Here is a 23,119-nt window from a genome sequence, read left to right as displayed (position 1 = left end):
TTTCCTAAGTGTAGAGTACTTTGCACTTGGTGCTGTGAAATGCTCTGAAGGATTAGCATTAGCTACAAAAATGAGAAATTCAAAATGAAAGAGAAGAAAAAGCATATGCTGTTTGGCCATAGAAAAAACTGATTAATTGTTGTTAATGTTTTTAGCTGCTCTTTTTCCTTGCAGGCTTCTGTTGCCATGGATTTTACAATAAGACAATTCATATAAAAATCTAAATTTTATAGTTCAGATCTGGACAATTAACCATTTTGCCTATGGCTCATCTGTTGGACTTAGCTTAGAAAATCAAAGCTTTTAAATGTATGTTAATGTTATAAAAGTAGAGACTCTGGACAAGTAGAGACTTCCTACTTCCAATTGGTGGTTCTGAAGGAAAGAGTGGGAATAGAGGTTATACCAGAGCATCTTAATAATGAGTTTCTTTTCCATCAGATTATTGGGAACTTTCATATAAATACTTCAAGATAATGCTTCCATCCAAAATAAATAAAGGAAAATCAGAGGAAGCCAAAAATATCTCTTCTGCAATTGGGAGGAAGACTGTTAATGCATCTGACACGCTATTTGGATCATGTTGTGACTGCAGAAAACAAGCTTGCCATAATGTTGTCTGCCAGAATTTTCAAAGCTAGGTGGCCTAAATCATCCACCCTAAATAAAAGATGTTTGCAGAGTGTGAACCAATATATTTGTACAGAAGGCACTTGGAAGAGGTCAATTTTAGTCCTCTGGAAAATGGGCAACAGATTGCTTCAAGTCTTACTGTCTGAAGGTCACTAAGTGGGGAAAATACTACATAAGTGCACTCCAATATGTTGTGGTCCTGTTTCACTTGAGATACCTGGGTGTGAATTTTAAAAGTCTTAACTGTTGAAGAAAAAGCACCCTTCAAAATACTTTATTGCAGTCCTTCTTTAGCTGAAATAGGGACTTGTGAGAAAGGAACTTGGTGTCACTGGTGAAAGTAGAAGATACTTTTGTAAACCCTTTAACTTCTTTTCTTGCCTCCTTTTAGTTATGAGAAGAAAAATATATACTTCCTAAGAAGGAAAACTTATTAGGAGGCATTAGGAATGGGCTGAAAGTAAGAATTTTCAACCATCTTTAATGCTTTTTCACATTTCTTTTTAGCAGACAGAACTATATGTGAGTAATTATGGGAACATTGTAGACAACTAATATATAAAATTGCATCACTAAAATTGGCAAAACTAGACAGGTCCCATCAGTCATTTACTCTTGCAGGTTTTCCAAAACATCCCATTTCCATTTCCTGATCTATCAATTCTGCCAGAATGTACAACCAGTCCCAATAATCTTAAAAGCTTTATAATATCATATCAGTGATTTTTTTGCCGATCAATGCATATCTAATATTATGTCTAAAGTATTTATGTGCATCTTTAATACTTTATCCTAGGACCGCCTGTATTTTGTTATGGAATATGTGAATGGTGGTGATCTCATGTATCACATTCAGCAAGTAGGAAAATTTAAGGAGCCACAAGCAGTGTGAGTGTTCATGTTTATATATTTAAATTGTGTCATCATCTTAATTTTACCCTGTAAGAGGGTTAGATTTCTTTGTCACACTAACTCGTAGCATCTTCCTAGGTTTAGTCTGAAGTCTAGGCTGTCCTTTTTTTGATTGCATTTTTTAAGACCCAAAAGAAGTTTATTTTGAAAATGTTATTTGCACACACAGGCCAAAGGTAGTCGTACCTTTATTAAACAATACAGCAAAACAAAGGCAGTGTGTGCTTTAAAAGTGACAATTTAAACAAGGCAACAGGAAATTAAAAGTATTACTTAGTATTCTCATGTTGCTTTTAAAAGCAAGTATATAACAAAAGCAAGAACATTTCAATCTGAATTAATATTATAGGGAAAGTTTTAGAAATACACTTCACATTTTGATAGAGTTTATACAAGATAAATTCAATGTATAGCTTATAAGAAGTTCTGTAATTCTACTTTTTATAGAAGTTTTATTTGTGAGAAGTTACTAAATGATTAGAAGTTGTTTATATACATGGTCCCTTTTAGATTATTGTACATCTGGCATATCAGTGAGTAACTGATAATGATCTGCAACATACTCAAATGTGGATACCATCAGTACCATTTTAGTCATGCTTAAAACATCTCGTCATCATTTATTAGTGTTTCATAAATCATTTACCAGTGAAACTTTAAAATGAAGTGTGACCGATTCTGTTTAAGAATTTGGCTAAAATAATTTCTCATTTTGATTTAAATAATCAGGGCTTGTTTAAATGAGAGGCCTTCTAAATATAAGCATTTGATATAAAACAGAGTGTCAACAACTCGCTAAATGAAAACTCAATGCTGTCAGAACACCCTTGGTCCCCAGCTAATGTAACTTGCTGAACACCAGTTGGAAACAGTGCTTTATGACAGCTTATGCCTGTGGAACATATTCGTTCACACACGTCCACAAATAGCTCTGGTTTCAGAGCTAAGCGTTCATTTTCCTTATGCTAGCCTAAAAAATAATCTTGTCTTTGGATAATCTTCTTGCCTATAATTTGTGCAGCAACAGGCTTCAAACATCCATCAATATTATATATCCTTTAACTACATTCAGCAATTATATTTTATATGGTAATCATTTTAATTAGTTTTATGTAATTAATCCATTAACAGCCTGTATAAAGGAATACTATTTCTGCAAATGATTTAGTGCCATATGAATTGCAATGTAAATTGAATTGCATCCTGAATTCAGCATTGATATGTGATTAGAGATAATGACCTATGCAGGCAGACTGATCAGTGCAGTAAAAATGCTGTACTTCAGCTGCAGAAAGTTTTTTTTCTGGTCTAGGGAGAAGTTTCCAATTTAAAAATAAATAAATAAATAAAATCTGTACCATCTTATCATCAAATACTCAAAATTAATTGTATCTATTAAAGTAAATTTGAAGTAATATATCTTTTATGTCTACCTATAATGTATATTTCTATACTTATGTTATCATTTTTTACCATGATGCATTTCCAAAGTATTTTGTGAGAGGGAAATCATGAGGCAATATGAAATCTGTTGGGCTTTTTTCATACAGGTTCTATGCAGCTGAGATCTCGGTTGGGTTATTCTTTCTCCATAACAGAGGGATTATTTATAGGTGAGTATAATCTGTTGTAAGCCATTTCTGAACTATTTTTAAAACCCTTAAATGATCAGTTTCTTGAATTTTTCAGTTCATTTTTAAAACGTGTTACAAAAAGCAATCGCAGCAGCATTCTGTTGATTGTATTGTTGTTGGAGCACTGTAAACCAAAGCCTCTGCTTTACCTGAACTTTTCTGTGCTCTGCCCAATCAATTCAAGTGAAAACTCTCAAAAATGTGAAACATCTTGCGCTTTCCTGTTTGGAAGTTCATAAGGGTCAGTGAGAGTGTGCTCATTATCATCCACAGCTCTCTCTTCATTATTTGTTGGTTTTCGATGCTTATGGCTATTCTCATATATCTGCAGGGAGGTGCCTGGCTCCCTTGGGACTGCAGAGTGCCATGTACGCACATCCCCCGTCCCTCCACCCCCAGAAAGCTGCACGTACCCCTCACCTGGCCACAGAAGTAGATAAGTTGGCCCTAATTGATCCTAAGCATTAACATTAAATCCCTGTGATTCTTTATAGAGATCTGAAATTAGATAATGTGATGTTGGATTCAGAAGGACACATCAAAATTGCTGATTTTGGAATGTGCAAGGAACATATGTTAGACGGAGTAACAACCAGGACCTTCTGTGGCACTCCAGACTACATTGCACCAGAGGTAAATATTTACCTTTTCAAGAATCTTATGGTCTCTCAAATGAGAATTGGCAGCACTCACATCTCACACCTCCCAATGTCGATAGCCGGAGCTGTGGATACTCTGTGGATGGTACCACTTGTATTTCTATAGGTGTACTGAATAACTTCATGAATTAATACAGTTACATCAGTAAGACCTTACTATTTTAAAATGTATCTAGTTGATGGAAAATTTTATTTGATATGAGATCAGTATTTCAAATTTTGTTTGTACTAGCAAAGACTAAATAAGCAAGCTCACCCCCTTGTGATTTTTAATTTGTAGCCTGAAAATGTTGTTATACAAAACTGTGCTTCAGCGTGAAGTCAGAGAAAGTTCGAGGGGGTTGCTGATGAGATCGGCAAACATTTTATTGATGAGATCAGCAAACATTTTATTTGCTGATTTATCAGCAAACATATTTTATAACATAGTTTCTTTAATGTTTTTGTCTATAGGTTCACACAGCTGCCAAAATACATATCTTTAAAGGTTGTTCAGCATTTTCAGGAAAACACAAATCTCATTGATTTTTGGAAAGGGACTGATGAGGCTGTGAAACTTTTCAATGACCTCCCTACAAAGCTACTTGGGTCCGCTCCAGGCCCTGTCTTACAGGGGTTGTGTAGTTGTCCTGGGGTCCTGCTTTTGATCTCGGGAAAACGCCAGTCATCAAAAGCCTCAACTAAGCTGTAAGATCAGGACTTGAACGAAATTGATGTCATAAATCCATACTTTGACTAGGGTTTTCCACGACTTACCAGTACCTCTGCTGCATTCAAGCCTCCAAAGTACTGAAAATCCCATTCAAACACGAACCTAGCTGCAGTGTGTCTAAAATGCAAATTGGGTGATGAGAAACACAACTGTATTTTAAAGCACTGAGATAGAGAAATAGGAGCTTAGAGTTAAGATTTTTTAGTCTGGATATGATTTGTATTTCAATAGTCTAGGTATAAGACATGAAAAACAAGCACATGTGGTGATTTGGAAATTATTCAAATATATGAATATTAAAATCTGGTGTTTGTGCGTACTGAGCTTTCAAGAGTCTTGATTTGTTTGGCTGCAAATTCAAGGCAAGAGGCTGTATCCTGATCCAAGAGACGCTGTGTTTCACCAAGTGCTGAGCAAGAGGCAGCGCTGGCTGGAACATTTCTGGCTGTAATTGAATGTTTGTTGGAATATAGGAGATTTATACATGGACAAGTAAATTAGTGTCTAAGGTGAATTTTGTCATCTTTATGAAATTGGAATGAAAAATAGTTTATTTTTTTCTAGTTGCTAATTCATGCTTTTCAGAGTGAAATAAAACCTTTTTTTTTTTTTTTTTCCACAAATCGCTGTTGCTTGCTACAGGATATCAGAACAACCAGAGCAGTATTTCATTTTCTCCTGTCAAAACATAGATGAAGCCAATATGACAAATCAAAAAGTCTCCTTTCTGTGGCAACCAGCTTGTGCCAGCTAATACCAAAGAACATATTATCAGTGCCAAAATGCTCAATATGGGTCAGTGTTGGAATGATTTATTTTAATTTATTTGGAAATGCAATGTGAAGAAATAAAGCTTTTACCAAAACATTCAGTCACTGGGAGGAAATTAGTCTTTCCGTTATCTTACAAACAGATTTTGTATTTATTTATTTATTTATTTATTTTTGGTTAGACAATTTTCTTTAGTTTCTGAGGACATTATTGTGACTAACAAGTTGCTAACTAGGCCTGTGATAAACTTCAAAGTAAGGTTGATGTCTGGCTTCCAGGGGCATGTTCCCGTGGGCTAAGATGTATAATAGATTATAATGAGGATGCGTTTCCAGAGTATTATTCCCTGCTGCATGAAGATAAACGGGCTAAATCTAAATAAACTGTTTGAGAAATCTGGAGTAGAGCTGTCCTGTGAGTGTGGGGCACTCAAAACTACAGAACTAGCTCTTTTGGTCAGTGTTAGGGAAATGGCATGACTGCAGTGGGTTCTGAAGGACCCCCGCTGTCTCTCCGTGAGTTAACCCCAGGCAGTTCAGAGGTAGCATGGCTGGGGTGCAGGGGTCAGATGGGGCCACGAGGACATCTCAGCTGGCTTCACATGGATGACCTTGGCACAGAAATGCGGGGGAATAGTGGCACAGCATTCAGAAAGGTGGATGTGCATTTCCATGCACTCGCTGTAAAATACTGCTTTCCTTTTATATGCTTGGGGATTTGTTGTTACACACTGGTGTATAACACACTGATATTAATATTCCTTTTTTTAATCATACACAATCTGGGAAGTATGCAGAGGCTGAACTGGCTGAATCCTGGGTTTGACCACATCTGTCAAGCAAACAGTGGTTCTCTGGTATTTATTGATGTGCTGAACTTAAACATAAATATTTATGATCAGGGCAGTATAATAGCCTTGAAATCAATTAATACTTTGTATTTCCTTGACTAGTCAAGAGAGACAGAAGCAGATGGATGTCGAGGCTTAGTGGGGATCCTGGCAGCACCACCCACTGCCTGCGGTGCAGTACTGAACCCTACCATGAGCGCCCTGGCAGTACCTGGAAGAATGATTTTGAATTTCAGAAGACTTTAAATTAAAAATTCCTTTTCCCTTCTCCTCTATCAAATAGCCTCAGACCTTAAGTTCTAACTGCAGTTGCCAGGATTAGGAGAGGGTAGTAGGTATTGCAAAGGTTTGGAAAGTGTGCGTTTGACTGTTTCTCATGCTAGTTATATTTATTTCTTTTAATAACTGTGCTTTAACTTTTCCAGTAGACGTAAGAGATGTTCACAAAAGACTTTCTTTTGCCTCAGGGATATAATCTTTTCATCCCAACTGGCTACCAGCTGCAAGTGGCAATGATCTAAACATTCCTACAAATTGCTGGTATTAATCTCTGTGTCCTGCTCTTCACTGTGCCTTCCTTGGAGGCAAAAAAAAAGAGGAAAAAATGCAGTCAAAATTGCTCAGCCAGTTTGGCTTGATGCAAGAAATTCCTCCTGAGCTCTCAAATCCACAGAACCTGAACAGACAGAACCCTTAAAAATACAGTCATCAGTAGGGGAAATAGGACATTTGAAATGCAAAAAGGCAATCATTTAAATAGTGATGGAGAAGGAGGGGAAGGAAGGATCTTATCAACTTTCCATTCCTGCCGGACCAGTAGAAAACAGAGGCCATAGCAGGAGGAGAGGATGGTTCTTCATTTCTGGTCCCACAGCCCCCTCACTGCTCTGTGGGTCTGCTCTGCTCACTGCAGTGAGACAGGAGGTCAGTGTTAATATGCCCCTCGTTAGTAATGTGCCTGTGTTTATTCCAAGAGATACCAAAGCCTGTACCTGCAGATAGGCTGATATTGGCAGCTGCTGCCAGGCTGGCAGTGCTGGCTCTGGGTGCAGCAGCTGGGAGGTAATGCACAGTGATTGCAGGATGAGGAGGGAGCTGCTGAAAATACGCCGTTTAGAACTTGCTGACTTTGTACCGCTGCGTTTGACTGTATATTCAAAACTCATCTGCTTCCTCCCACATGTAATTCCTTCCTTGAAATGAGCATCCTTTCCTCTCCTTTGCATTTTCCAATTAATGCTTTGAGTAACTCCCAGTGTTATGTGTGGGTATAGCTGTTGGTTTCTGTGCGTGACACACAGGTTGGAGCATGAACGTGGCACATAGGTTTGCTGTGTTTCACTGGTGTCATATCCTTACCGGGGTGCAGCAGGTGATTCAAATGTGCATGTTTAATTAGGATTAAAGGAAAACACCTTATAGTGTTACATACATCAATGGACAGTGACAGCAAAGTATCACCTTTTCCTACATTGCAATAGGGACATGAAAAGTGTTTATATTGCATTTGCAGTGGGACTTCTCTGAAGTGGGCCCTTTCCAATCCCAGTAGAACTCCATGTCTGTATTTCTTTCCCAAAATCCCACTCTTTCATCATGCGATTGGTTCCACATCAGAGATGCATGCTCTCTTGGAAGGGCCACTGCTCCTCTTGTCGTGCACTTCTGTTGATGTTGACATGGAGCATCAACTGAATATTTCAGCCGATGACATAGGACACAAATTTTAGTGCTCTCGTGACTCTGACCATATGTTAGGTTAACTGTAGGAGATTTTTTCATGTTCATTCTGTCTCTCTTGATGATTCTGCTTGATATGCTCTCACAAAGGCAAATTTAATTGGGGCAGATTGCATTTGCTGATGAGAATGCTATTTAGAGAACAGCCCAATCTTGACTTGCTTCTTGCTGGTTAAGTAAATGGCATCCTTAGGTCCATGCTTTGTTACATCTTTCATTTTATGACATTGTGTTACCTTCTTGAAATATTTCCTCTCCTCAGTGCTCCCATCAAACTCTTTGACACTAGGAGGAGAAGTAGATTAGAGCATGCTGGACAGACCTGAGACCATGCCTGTCTCCTAGGATTTCCTTTTGCCGTGCTGTGGATCTATCTTTCTCTCTCATTTGCTAATTTAAATATGCTGTTCCTTCCAAAACCACTTAAATGCAGTGCGCTTATTGTACAAAATGTTTTGCCCTTACAGATTAATGACCTTCTGAAAAATATCCCTTTCTGTTTTGGTAACACACCTTGCCATTCCATCAGGCAAGGAGGTATTGTGGGAGAGGGGTTGAGGATGAAATGTTTTAATGTTTTCTTTGTGTAAAGGTCAGAGTTTTTTTCTGGATAAAGTTCTGAAAGTGTTTAGTCTTTGAAAAAGCAACATTGATTCCACAGGACCTCTGGGAACTTGCTGGTGATAGAATTGATAGGGAGGGCAACCAAGTTTGTTCACCACCGTAACACGAAATGAATGTCCCAAATATATCTTATAAAAGCTCAATGTATGTGGCTACTGCTAAAAGACAATTAAGATAGCCTTTATGTAACACCTTTCAGCTGAGAATCTTGTCACTACCTCTGGTTGTGTAATGCATTTTGAAGTGTGATTTAATTTCAATTTTTTTGCTTAGAAACAGTGCAGTAATTTTAAATTCATGTGCTGCTGTTACCCCAGCAAAAAATGTGTATTCATATAGAGGCTCTAATTCTGTTTCGTAGCCAGGCAGCCCTGAGAAACAACAAAACTCGCCAGTTCAACTTCTATTTCAGGCAACTAAGAAATCTGGCATATGTGGTCTGTACTGGTCTTAGCAAGTATTTCACAAAGACTAAAAACATCAAAACATATTGGAGGCCCCAGTCCTGGTTTCCCCAGCATAGGTGGGATGTCCTGCATCCCTCCACCATGCCCACTATCACATCACAGTTATTTAAAAAGAGATATGAGAGGGTGTCTGAACCTCTGAACACTTCTACAGGATGCCCAAATGCGTCTCTTAAATAAATGAACGCTGATCTTTGAACAGGTCCTGATAATAGAAAATGACGCACAAGGGGACCTGCGTGCTGTTTGCGCTCGCAGCCTCTCATTGTTTCAGCACTCAATTTGTGCTTCTGGGTGAGTCAGATGCGAACCCAGAGGACGCAAAACACTTGATGTTTCCATTAGGCTGAACAGCAGAAACCGCTTTCTTTTTGATGTAACTGGTATCTGGTTTCATACTAAGAGTATCTTAATCATGCAACTTGGGAAAATGTAACTGAGCTTTTCGGGGTTTTGCTCTTAAATTTTTATTCCTCTTAGAGTGGAACAAAACCATAAATATTGAAAATAGAAGCTTAATTATTAATAATCTGTAAATTAGTGAGTCTCATGACTTGAAGCTTTGACATGGATGGAAAAAATTTTTGTCTTGTCTCCTACATCGTGCTACTCTACTTCTGTCTTTGCCTTCAAATGCACATCTCAAGATCTCCTAAGAGCTGAATTTCCCACGATATCAGAATACCAAACGATGCAGGTGGGTTTAGAATAGCATTTGCAAAAATGTCCAACTCCAGCTGGAAGCAGTGATTAGCTGGAGTGAGGATTACAGTGGTGGCTTTCTGGGTCCTTGCAAAGAACTATGTTTGTCTCTGTGTCACTATTTATCCAATATGTCACCAGACTGGATGTTGGATAACAGGATTTTTGTTTTTGTGTGTGTGTGATTATACAGATTATTGCTTACCAGCCCTATGGGAAGTCTGTGGATTGGTGGGCATACGGAGTGCTGCTCTATGAGATGTTGGCTGGCCAGGTAAGAGTTACCCTCCTGTGCTTGCCATGACCTCTTCCTGCCTGTCCAACACTGCTCTCTATCAAAAGTTGCTAAAGGGCTAGACCCCTAGGGGACAAGCATGGGGCTTTTCATACTCATATTATGTCTGTGTACTCTTGACTGTCTCTGACTTCACTGAGAACGTGTTTAGGTTTTAAGCTCTTTATATTGCACCCACATAATAAAGCACTGCCTTTGAATATGGTTCCTTTGTACTGTAACGATGTTTTAAATAGCCATCTTCAAAATTGAATGGGAGAGAGACGCTTTAGCAGGAAAATGCATGTCAAATGGAAGAAATATAATTTAGTAGCTTGAAACCGCAGGGAGACATAATAAGACCGTGCATATGCTCTGCATTGCAGTTAAGTCACACGAATACAGCTTTTGTATTCTGTGTCCTGGGGGTAAAGTATGGGTCTCACTGCTTGAAATAAGCTTAGTTACAGACCCCTTATTCTGCACAGTTACTGAGACACTGTTCTCTGAGTCACTGAAGTAGGAAAGCAACTCTGTACTGCAGTAAATGGCAGATAACTACTGACTTCAGGAACTCGATTCATCTTGAGTTGGAAAAGATTTGTGCAGGTGGCTTTCATTGAATGTTAGCTAGACGTATGCATTTCCTTAGTGATATGGTTTAGTGGAGGACTTGTTAGACTTAGCGATACGGTTTAGTGATTTAATGGTTTAGTGGAGGACTTGTTAGTGTTAGGTCAGAGGTTGGACTCGATGATCTTGAGGTCTCTTCCAACCTAGACAATCCTGTGATTCTGTGATTCCTAAGCTTAAAACATACATTTTAACCAAACGCATTTAATAGTTTCTCTACTAAATTCCACTCAATATTTTCAAAAAGTTTTTAAAGGGTTGCAATTGCAGTCGTTAACATTTACAGTGTGCATTGCAAATATTAGGCAGCTGAGTGCTTTTTAGACAGTGAGATTTATTATTAGCTCGAACTTACATGGTGTCCGTATCCTGGGGGACTCACCCACAGGCACTTCCCTCATCACCTGTATTTAAAAATAAAATGCAGCCCTGTCTGGTGATACAGCCTGCTCCTCACAGAAGCAGAGCCTACGTGCATGTCTTGTAAAACAAACTGGGGTTTAGCTGGAATTAAGTGAGGAGTGGATATACTTTAATACAAGGTAACAGCTTGTATTAAAAAAGCTACAGTCTCCAGACTTTACCCCTTAAAGTGCTGCTGCCTGCCTGGTGCACAGTAGCTTTAAAAACTATAGATAATTGTGAAGATAAGCTCATTGAAGATAATCCAGCAAACCTTTCATTAACCTTGCTGTCATGTTGGGGACAGAAATGAAGATCCCCAGGCTGCAGATGGCTGCAAGCTTGGTGTGTATTCCTGAGCAAGGACCACAGCTTATACTGATGTCTTTGGGCATCTCTGCCTGACTGGGAGGCAGGTTGCTGGGCTGAATGCACCTCTAACATGACCCAGTATGGTATAGTATTGCTATGCCATCTCATAAAATGTGGAAAATTAAAGAAAAAAATAGGAGATTAACTTATATGTGCCTTATTTTTAACAGCCTCCATTTGATGGAGAAGATGAAGATGAACTTTTCCAGTCCATAATGGAGCATAATGTTTCCTATCCAAAATCACTGTCCAAAGAAGCCGTCTCCATCTGCAAGGGGGTGAGATAGATGTTTCTTTATCATTAAGCTTCTTTTTGGCAGTCTTTATGAATAACTAAATTTGTCTGGCTTTGCTATGGCACTGTAGTATTTTAAGTGCAACTTCTGTCAGGCTGTGCTAAGTTATATTGTCATAAAGTGCTCATCGCTTGGTGTCACTGATAAGTATTCAGCTCCTCCTGCTGTGCCTGCTTATTTTATGGTAAGAACAAATGTCAGAGTCAGTAGCTGCCAAATCCAAAGCAGAAATTATAAACAGGATGATGGTGTGAAACGTCTCCTCCCGCCTTGCTTCTCAGCCCTTGGCAGCACAACCCCAGCTTTGCAAGGTGAGGAGATTTCCCAGTTTAGATGGATGCCAGATATTCCAGCAAATGTGCTGTGGTCCTCAGCCCAGTGGGCCTAATCACAGCAGCAGAATAAAGAGTTAATAAAATTCATTTTCCAGCGTAGATAAAGATGAGCCTATGTGAAAATCTGCAGCATAACCACAAGCGAACTGTGGAGAAATGGTATCCCAGTTGTAACCTGTGTGGCCAACAATTTATCTTAGATTCAAAGTTGTTGTTGTTGTTCTCAAGGAAAAGAATGATTTAATTTGAAGAGATTAGCTCAGAAAAAAAAATATCATCTGACTTTCTCTTGACTCCCTAGTGATGTGATTCCCTAGAGTACTGTCGTTCTGCAGCTTTTCCAACCCATCCCCTATAAAGCCTTACTTTGATGTCTTACATCACTGTACTTAGTGTCAGTTAATTTGGTCATTACTTTTTTCCTTTCCTTCGGAAGAATTTAAGTAGTATTGCATATAACTTGGATATTAATCCTGAAATGAAAAATCATCAGGAAAAAGAAAAGATGCTTAGAACAAAGTAAAATGAAAGACCACTCTAATTTTGGAGCCTATATCAATGTAGACATGCTGCTTCTGGTAACAAAAACTAAACGATGTATTTTTGTAAAGTACACGGAGATTGATGCCTTGTTGTGAAAATCATACGTTCACCCAGCACAGTTTGAACCTGATCCAATTATCCTGTTTGCAGCTCTCCTGCTTGCTGCTATTCCGCTAGCTGCTTATGCAAAGGGAGTTCAGAAAGTCGAAACTGCATCGCGCCACTAGGTGTAAGGTCAAGTCTCTGTGATATAACATCTTCAATGTCTGCATTAAGCTAACAAATTAATCCCAGACTTCAGTGAGCATTATACCTGAGCTAAGAAGTCAGTGCAGGAGCAGCTGTGTTGCTGGTACTCAGCAGCAGCTCAGCAATCCCAGGCCATTGCACGGTCGGGCAAGGCGAACGTGCCTGCTGTGCTCCTCAAATTGAATTCTCTGCTTGACGGCTTTTCCACTGGTTCAGAGCGTGCTGAGCTTGGTGATCTCAGTGACTTTGAAACAGAATTACATCTGCTAGAAACGTTATTCACATTTTCTTATATCACCTACTGTTAAAGTGAGGGGTTTAGAAAAGTTAACAAAAGTGGCAAAGTTGCTGTTAAGCTGGAAGAATGACGTGATGTGATCCTAGCCCGGTGCCTAGCCGGCTTCCTGAAGTCTGCTTCGGGTCTCTGCTAATTTCAGAGTTGGAATGTGATCAAATGAACATTTGGAGGGAGACTAAAGTGGTACAGCTGAGGTTTTAAAAAGATGTGTCAAGGTATCACTGCCTGCAGTGTATTAATCACATACGATTTGTAGAAGAGCTTTAAAAAGTCCCCATAACACTGGAACTGAGAGCTGAAGGCTGCCTTGCTCAATGCCTAATGTACGATATGTACAAGGGACAAACAAGCCTTTGAAGGAGCTTGTTAATTAGGGAGCACATTACTATTTCCAAGCTGGCAATGCTGGTGTTGTGTTTTGTTTTGTTTTGTTTCCCATGTCTGCTTAATCTATGCAACTGGGTGTAGTATTGACCAAGATGTCATTAAGGATGCAAGGGAGGAAACATGGATGAGATGTTGTCAGCTGGGTGCCAAGAAACTGTAGGCTCCATAATGAGATGTCTTCAACAGGCCCAGAAAAATGTACTTCATACAGCTTCGGTATACTGGGATTTATTAAGTTTAATTGATCGCTGATGTCGGGCAGAAGCTGTTCTGGAGATTTATAAGACTGAAATGAAAGACCAAAGGCAAAATGCAGGAGCGAGCTGTGTTGTGAGCCAACGGGACCATGGTGTGCCCAGGGCACCGTGTGCCCACCCAGGCCTGCAGTGCTCGCCTCTGCTAATGGGAAACAGTGCACAAGCACGACCTTTAATTTGGCTGCTGGCATGCTGTCTCCAGCAATGAAACAAGGAAACTCATCTTCAAAAAATAAATTTTAGCTTTTCAAAGCAATCTTATTAGCAACTTGCATTTTCAGGAGAGGAGCAAGAACATTGCAATCTGGGGAACGTCTGTCTCGCTTCCACTCCAGCACTCAGGGTAATCATTTGGTGTTTTCTTCTTTGGTAGCTAATGACTAAACATCCTGCAAAACGCCTCGGCTGTGGCCTTGAAGGTGAAAGAGACATCAGGGAACATGCTTTCTTCAGGAGAATTGACTGGGAAAAACTGGAAAACAGAGAGATCCAGCCACCTTTCAAGCCCAAAGTGGTGAGTGAGGGGCCAGACATGTCCCTTGCCACACGTGTCTGTGGGTATGCTTTCCTGCGGGGTCAGGGTGGTGCCAGCTTGGTGGTGCTCAAAATCTGCTAAAACAGGAAATTTTGTTGGTGGCTGAGCCGTCTGGAAGTCTGCTAATGTTTTGGCAGCCTGCGGCATAACCCAGTGTTGTTTGTTCTTTGTGAAAAAGTCTCACAGTGGTTGGAGTCCTGACTGGACATTCACGCACTGCATGAGATGCTGAAAAGAACACACAAGACTGGCATATTCACATCAGCTGCTTGAGGCATGTGGTAAATGCCATTCCCGACCGTCTCCTCTGAACAGCGTCCAAAGTCAATGACTAAAGGTGTCTGAATTACTGAATTCCCTCCTCAGCGGGCTCTGTTCCCCAGGGACTTACATTCCCCAGCCTAGAGTGACAGAACCCAGATCTGCTGAGTTTGCAGGAATGGTACATGATTTATTTTTCATGTCTATTACTGTTTCACACACGTGTATCTGTAGGAATATTTTAGAAATCCAAACAAGTGCCCTTAGTGCAAGAACCATTTGCATAGCACAATTTGAAGAACTGCATTTGTTGACACAGAAATTCTTTCAGCATGTCCTGCACTTTATTGACAGGCAAAAAAAATTATTTGAACACAAGAATATAAGCTTTCAGGAACAGCTATAAATTGTTATGTCTTGACATCAAATCTTTCTTCTCTAACACTGTTTACACTTCAGCTGAGATGTGTAACAGTCTCTAGCACTGCAGGTATAGGATCATTGCTCTGTGCGCTGATTTATTTGTCAATACAGACATGCTAGTGGGGTATCACAAACTAATGAGCAGAGGCAGAATATATTTCTCCCTTATTGCATACAAATCCCTTTTTCACCTCGCCAGGAAGGGAGTCGCATGGTGAGAAGTGTTTAGTGCTAGGGGAAATCATCCTTTACATATAATGTGGATTTTGCATGCAGGGAGGAGTGTAAGTACGTAAAAATCCATACCTGCTACTGCCAAGCCTGGCCAGCCATTCCCAGAGCTGGCTGTCAGAGGGGGGCTGCACTTATTACAGAACATTTTATGTAAGATTTTCATTATGTGTTTTTTAGGTCAAAATTACTGTTGATCATAAAACAAGTCTACCTTCACATCTGTAAGTGTAATTAGCTTGAGAACTGAGTGCTCAGACTCTCCTTGAAGTTAAAAGTAATGCCAGCACAATGATACTAAATGCTGAAATATGGTCTGGTTCCATCGTAGCACGCTTGGTGGCAGATCCTGGCTCCTGTTCAGAGCAGCTGTTATCTTTCTCTGTGGTTATCATGACCGGTTTTGTTTATACAGGCTGCTGTTGAAAGACACCAAGGAGATTCAGGCATTCACATGGAGCTGAACTTTCCCAGACAAAGATAATTTAAAATCCAAATCTGATATTTACATACCCTATGTATAACTCATTTATTGTGGTTGCTGATTTTATTTATATTGATTCTAGAAAACAAAAAACACACAAACCTTAATGTGTGTCAAGACATGGACGTATTTATAAGCTTAATTTTGTTCTGTTTTCAGAAAAACACTCTAGGTACATCTTTTCTGGGAAGCACTTTGCTGCAGGAATAATCCTGCTGCTTTTGCACACAGGCACAGTTCTCACTCCAGTATGGAGCTGCAGATTTGGGGTCAGCAGTCAGTTGGTTTAAATAATATTTTCCCTTCCAAACTGACATTTCAGAGGACATAGGCATAGAGTGACTACTTGTCAGGAAGGATATTTTCTCATGTTTGTAAGTGTAAGAGTTCTGGGAGTCCCAGATTTTCAGTTCTGTTTTAATACCCCATTAACACTCATGGTAGCAGTGGTGTTCTTTAATGTGAAGAAAAATATATAATTGAGATGCAAATAGATTGATAAATGATTAAATTTGTTCATATTACATTTACATTTAATGAGTTATTCCTCCATCTCTACCAATATAAGCAGTAATGAGATACCTAATGGAGTCAGAGCTTCAGTTTCAATATGCAGCTGGTTTGAATAGCTTCTGTTTATTGGGGGGAAAAAAGGGAAAAAGATTGAGCATAATTTTGTGGAAGCATCACACATCTCTGTAAAACATCTGTTAAGCAAAAAAAGTCTTCCCTGTGGAAATATCCTTTCGGTTGCTTCTCTGAATCGACTGTACAGCCTCAAAATAAATTTGACTGTTAATTTGGAGATTTTCTGACTTTCATCCAAATGATGGGGAGTTTTCCCCTTGTCAGAGTTCAGCTCTGTCCATTCCGTGTCCCAAAAAGCATTGGCTTCAGTGGGCACCAGGGTACTCAGTGAGCACAGAACCTCAGGTGAAAAAAGCAAACCACCATTAGCCTTTAACCTGCTCAAGTGTCTTTGGAGATGGAACAAGCCTACTTTTATTAGCACTACGGTGTAGTACCTGAGCATGCATTTTTCTTCTGAAATATAAAACAACTAGTGCCTGGGGCAGCAGCAGTTCTTTGCAGCTCAGACTGGCTGGCGTGTCCAAGTCCTTGTGCCAGGTGCTTTGCAAGGAGGTTGGAAACTGTACGGTTTTCAAGACAGGGCACGAGCCACATATCTCATCCTTGAATTCCCTTAAACAGTCCTCCCTTCCGCTTGTTCCTCCTCTAAGTGAGAGGTTTTATTCATGTTAAATTAGTTCAGAAAAATCAATGTTTAATAGTGGTCTGTCGTACAAGTCATCTTCTGCCCTTTCAAAGTTACCCTCTAAATCTGAAGCTAATGGTGTAACGCAGTGTTACCCTCCCAATCCCAACGTAGATACATTCATTAACGCAAATAGTTGATAGTGCAGCCATCCTCCAGGGACAGGTAAAGAGGACATGGTCAGGGATGATGAGAAGTGTTCACTGCATGTACAGTACATCCAGACTTTGCTTAAGAATTTGTTACAGCAGATGGTTTTGAGATAAACAGATTTACCTTTGAACCTCTCCACAATACTCAATGTCTGTTTTTCCCCAGATGCGAAGTCTTTCTTGTACCCAAACTAACTTTGTTCTGCTCCCACCTTCATCCTCTTTTACTTGCTGCTAATCATACCCTCCTGCCTTCCAGCTGTTTTCTATATCACCCCCAAACTATCCTTTTGCAAACCTGATTTCTTTTGTTTTCTGTTCTGAATGAGTTGTGTTCCGTGTGTAGCTATATATAACCATGCTTCTCGGCTGGGCTTCACGAGACGATGTGTCTCTTCTCTTAGACAAAAAAAGAAAGCAAGCTGTGATAGCACATTTTGTAATGTGGACCTGCTCCCAGGGTACGCTCCCTGCCCCAGTTCCCTTCTTGGGCAGGCAGCTGGAGTTTGCTGGGAATTTGGTGGTTTAGCTCTTGAGAGAAGTTTGGAAAAGAGAATCGCTTCCATTTTGTTTTATGGAGCTGCCTGACATCACTGCCCTGTGAGGTGACCTGGGGGTTAAATCAGGGTGAAATTCAGAATGCAAGGATCAAATAACTACCTGCTGTACCTGAGCATCTCTGCAGTGTGCATCCAGCAGAGGTACTTTATGCAGGGTCTCATGGTGGGGAACATTGGTGAGCATTTTGTCCCAACTCCTACCTCTAAATCCATGGTGCAGTGACTCTTCAGGTAGAGCTAAGTAGTTCGTTTTACTTTTATGTGCTTGTTCTTCTTCCTAAGAGAGTCACATTCATCTTCATGTCTCCACTCCACACTTAGAGGACTGTCTGGTCGTGCTCGCAGTTTTTTATGCTGTCTTCTGCGAGGTCGCCCAGGTTTTCACTACCCTGCAAGACTTTATTTCATGTCTGCTTCGTTCCAAGTGGGACTGAAGTGTGATTTAGAATAAATATCTTCTGCATCTGAGCGAGAGCTAGATCTGGGAATAGACAATTGCATTATAATGTGCTATAATTTCAACAATAATAAAGATTATACATGCAAACACACATGCATGCAAATATATCTATATGCCTATGTAAATCTGTTCATAATTTTCCAAGCTTTATATCCAACTTTAGCTCATACTTTTAGCGCACATAACATTTCCTTTGGTAAAACCTCTTTGCTCTTTTATGTTAATGTTATGCCAGTATAGCTCTGTTCAAGTTTATGGATTCACAGGAGTTTATGTGCTATACAAGGAAGAATTGAAGTATGTAAATGAATTTCATTAAGCTTTCTGCAGATCATGAAAGGAACAAAGACTAACACAAAATTTAATTTTGTGTTGTAAAAGTTTTATGGAGAAGCAAAAGACTTGACAGATAAAGTATCTCTTGCCAATACGTGTCCATAAAAATATTTTGTTTTTCCTTTTTTATCCCACTGGTTCTGAATATTTACGCCTCTTTAACTTGTCACCTCATGCTGATGGATGGGAACATTTCTAACTCGGCTTTTCATCAGAATTTATCTATTAAATCCTCTCTGTTTGCCTGAGATTTTTTTTTCTTTAAAATATCTCAAAAGAAAATTTTCTGTAACTAGTTGTAAGAAGTGAGGGAAAGCCTTGGACTCACCCTGATAAATCTGCAAACAGCTGGGACTGCCAATGTATTGTTGATTTTTTTCAGTCTTTTTTTCTCTTTTTTTCTTGCAGTGTGGCAAAGGTGCTGAAAACTTCGATAAGTTCTTCACACGAGGACAGCCAGTGTTAACACCGCCGGATCAGTTGGTCATTGCTAACATAGACCAAACAGATTTTGAAGGGTTCTCCTATGTCAACCCCCAGTTCGTACACCCCCTTCTACAAAACGTAGCATGAAACAGCAGAACAGGAAGCAATCCCGCAGTGGGGAACAGTCCTTAACCCTACAGTTTTTAGGGTTTTGCCTTGTTGATTCCATTTGGGCCTGAAAATTGTAGGGTTAGAAAGTGTATGATGGGGGGAAAGGCCACTTTTTCAGGATTTTGGCTTTGCAACAGAGACATTGTCTTAATGGGAGATAAATTACTATACAGTGCCCATTTATTTCTCCTAGAAGTCACCGCTGACTCGTCTAAAGTTACCCATTTTTGGTACATAGCATAGTTTTGCAATTTCCCCCTGTCCTTTTTCTCCCTTTTCCACTCTGCTATCGTTAGAAATAATCTGAGACCCCGGGTCTGAGAAAACACCTCGAACACTGAGCCCTTCTGCGGGGATGCTGTGCAACTGGAGCCCGCGGCCCCGAGGGACCACTCCTCCCTGGGTCTTACGGTGACTTTGGGGAGAACAGCGGCACACGGGACTGAAATGCGCCGGGGAGGAGAGGCATTGCAAAGCATTGTGGAAAGCGGTTGTTTCAAAAACTTCACAGAAACAAATTTGGGAGGGGGGAGGATAAAATCAGAGTAGACCCCGAGGCTTCGTGAACCAGTCCTGTACGCAACACCCCGTTTAAACACGCTTCAGCAGTGGCCAGATCTCTAGGATCTTTGCTAAGTAGCATGTGATAAACTCAAGGGTGAAATTTTGTCTTTAATAATAATAGTAATAATTTTAATAATATTTTTGTGAATTTTAATCTCCATGAGATTATTCTGTGATCCAGGGTGCCATTGTGTGTTCAGTTAATTTAATTTACACAACTCCTGAAGTTTACTGTTAACCGGTTCTACTAATACCAATATTTCACTAAGAAATTTGTTAACCTGGAATGTAAAACAGAACTGTAACTCCTTAAATCTTATTTACATGTGCGTGTTTGTAGTCTGCAGTGTAGGGCAGTAAATCAAAGAAAACTTTGTGTATACTAAATTAACAAAAAATGCAGCCCCAAGTGACTTCCTGATTTCTCCAGAATAACTCATGAAAATCAAGTGAAATTTACTCCTAAAATAATCAATTTTAACTCAGACAACTTGGGGCTGTAAAATAATCAAGTCAGAATGAAGCACCTAAAACTTGTTTTATCGATAGAATGGAATTTAATACATTTTACGTATGCTTCATGCAATGAATTTTACATCTTTAGTAATAACTCTTAATAATAAGGGTTAACAATAAGCAGATCTATATTACTGACATAATCATATCAAGCATAAAGAGTATTATAAAAATTTTATAAATCAAATTGTGCTTTATTTGTGAAAGTTCTTGTTCTGAATGGCATCATTTAGGTTTAGCTAAATGTTTTATTGCTGTTGTTTTGGTTTTGTTTTGGGGTTTGGATTATTTTTTTTAGTTTTTGGATATTGTTAATGACTTAGGGTATCATCTGTTTTTTTAAATGTAGATCTACTTTTAAACAATAATTGCTACCTGCAGGTTTTATACAAGGTTCAATTAGGCTTTCATTTCACGTCTGCTTATTACTTACAGGGAAGGAAATAGACTTTATTTGCAATGATGAACACTGTAATTAATGCAATCTTCTCCTCTCCTATCACTTAGATAAAAAATTTGATATTTCCTCCTACAACGTACCAGAAGATATTAATTCAAAGATCAGTAAATATTTCTGTGCTTATTTTGGTTTTGTTGCAGCATGTAAAATAGTAGTCAGTGCGTTTTCCTTTCTTTTCCCTTTTGCCTTGTTCATGGTAGCAGCCATAGGCACTCTTTGTCTGTCAGATGTGCATGACGATGCCAGAAGCATGATGTCTCTGTTGCTGCATGCAGACTGATTACAGTTTTTCCAGCATGTAAACATACTCAAAAAAGTAAGATATTTGCCATAAGAGACTTAAATTTATACTAGAATATGTAACTGGGGGAGGGGGGGAGGGATCTACTTTCTAATCATCTTTTATTACAATAAAACGTCAAACCTGTGCCAAAGATTCTATCAGAAAGATCCAGTCCTGCAGATCCTGTAGCCACGTGGAAGGTCCCGACTCACGGGAGTGACCCCAGAGGTGCACTGGACAATTTTTGAGTAAAGTGCGGTTGGCTGGGAAAGGCAACTGTGTCATGCTTCTGCACCCGTGATGCCTTCCGGAGCCAGATTTTGGTGCCTAGGACGTGGGATTTGGAACACTCCAGACGTTTGGCTTTTGCCCAGCCGTAGTCTTTTTGCAGTCACAGCTCTGAGCACGGAGCATCTCCCCGGTGAGAGGGGTCAGCCCTTAGCGGCTGGACGGGACGGTTCTAAGGCACGGGGTAGCATGCTGCTAACGAGGGGCATTCACCACCTAACCGTTTCCCAGATTGATGCCTAAATAAACAGAACTCAAAGAGTAATTTTAATACGTTTTAGGAGTAAAATTTTTAATCCATTCTGTGTCAAATATGTTAGCCACGTCTGGGAGTTGATTTTCTTGTTTATATATTATATACCTAAAGATTGTGGTATGATTTTCACCATAAGGCATGTGGACTAGTACAGCATTCATGACTGTGTTTTTCTAAATATTACTAGCCTGCCATAGTTTAGGAATATCTGGGTGTCATGCTGTAGAAGATAATAGAGTCAACAGATTTTTGAGGCTCAAATTTTGAGTAAAGAAGAGGCTCTCAAGTGAGTAAATCTGAGAGCGGGCATTATGCACGTTTTAAGAATGTGAAATGAAAAGGGAACTTCTGAAAAGGAAAATACAGGGAGAAATAGCAGAGCACAAGATATTGAAACCAGAAAAGCAGCACCTGGGTGGACCTAGCCCAAGCCAGAAAGAGAAAACCAGTAGATGTGACTGAGTGGTTCTGCTGGTTGTTTTCCCAAGGAGTTGTAGGGGCGTCCAGCCAGGCAGTTGCTGCTGGCACAGCAGTGATGTGATACTGCCTGTACCATGGCAGTGAGGAGCTGGTCCAACACCTGAACAGAGCTGCTCATTTGGTGACTGCTTCTCATTGTGAGTTTCTTAGGCACTTGCGTTTGTTCCACAGTTTTGCCACTGCAGAAGCAGGAATTCCTCTTTTATGTCCTTACCTCAAGTTCCTGAGCTTGCGGCATCTCACGTCTCCTTCTGCGGGTGTCTGTAGTGCTTCCTGAATGGTACTGTGAAATTCTTGATGCTGCAAGAATCAAGTGGGTCAAAAGGGATTGAATTCTTGTGGAACTCCTCACTGCTCTTTGCTGCGCGCTTGCACGTGAACGCTTGGACCAGCCCTTTAACAAGAACTCAAAGTGCACCAGCTGGCATGTTTGTTACCCAGAAATTTATGTCAAGTAAAACATTACATATCCAGCAAGCATGTTCCTATCTTTTTTTTTCTTTTTTTTTTTTTTTTTTTTTTTTTTTTTTTTTTTTTTTTAATGCAGGTGTTATTTATATAATGTTTTTCACAAAGTCTGGCTTCTTAATGTTTGTCAGCAGAGGCATTAGGACTGCCTTGCTTTCCCTTGTAGTCGATAGCAACAGCAATCCAAGCACCCAGCATATTACAAAGATTTCTAGAAGTAAAATCGAATATCACATTGGAGAGAAGCTGGGTGGGAGTCATGGGATTTGGGTCTGTCCCACACGTGCTCGAGCGCCCTGACCCCCACGCACCCCTCGGGGGGCACAGCTCTGCAGCCACCCCGATCCCAAGTGCTAAAAGTTTAGGTTTGTGTGGAGCTTGAATTGTTTAGAAGCTTGGGATTCACAAAACTACAATCTCTCTGGACTCAACTGCTCCAGTTTCTCTCAAATTCAAGACAACCTCCAAACCCTTCTGTACTGCTGATTTTGGTTTTGTTTTGTTTTGTTTTAAACTATTTGCTATGTTGCTTTTTGTACAAGCGATGTGTGATTCCATAATGTTAGAAACTCCCCTGCTCACTTTGTGGCCTTCTTCCTGTCCCCCAGGACGAGTCACAGGGCATCTGCAGCAGGGATGAGTTGGGGAATCGGTCATTTCTCTCTTTCCCGTTCACTGGAGCGAGGCCGTTTCCCACAGAGGGCATGGGTAGGGCCTTTAGGCCACGTAAAACTTCCAG

The 23,119-nt window shown here is 39.9% G+C and overlaps 1 protein-coding gene across 1 annotated transcript in view; it reads left to right on the top strand.

The window, feature by feature from the left end:
* The window catches only part of PRKCA (protein kinase C alpha), a 150,262-nt gene extending 127,852 nt beyond the window's left edge, over positions 1-22,410 (top strand). The window contains exons 11-17 of the mRNA XM_032199774.1: positions 1,430-1,521; positions 3,096-3,158; positions 3,674-3,812; positions 9,898-9,978; positions 11,556-11,663; positions 14,124-14,264; positions 18,877-22,410. Coding sequence (XP_032055665.1) covers positions 1,430-1,521; positions 3,096-3,158; positions 3,674-3,812; positions 9,898-9,978; positions 11,556-11,663; positions 14,124-14,264; positions 18,877-19,041 — 789 coding nt within the window. The 3' untranslated portion in view covers positions 19,042-22,410. The remainder of the gene's footprint in view (positions 1-1,429; positions 1,522-3,095; positions 3,159-3,673; positions 3,813-9,897; positions 9,979-11,555; positions 11,664-14,123; positions 14,265-18,876) is intronic.
* Positions 22,411-23,119: the final 709 nt, after the last annotated feature.

The sequence above is a fragment of the Aythya fuligula genome, chromosome 18, assembly GCF_009819795.1.
Source record: "Aythya fuligula isolate bAytFul2 chromosome 18, bAytFul2.pri, whole genome shotgun sequence".
Taxonomy (NCBI): domain Eukaryota; kingdom Metazoa; phylum Chordata; class Aves; order Anseriformes; family Anatidae; genus Aythya; species Aythya fuligula.
Note: the sequence above shows the minus strand (reverse complement) of the source record. Positions and strands in the feature narration are given on the sequence as shown.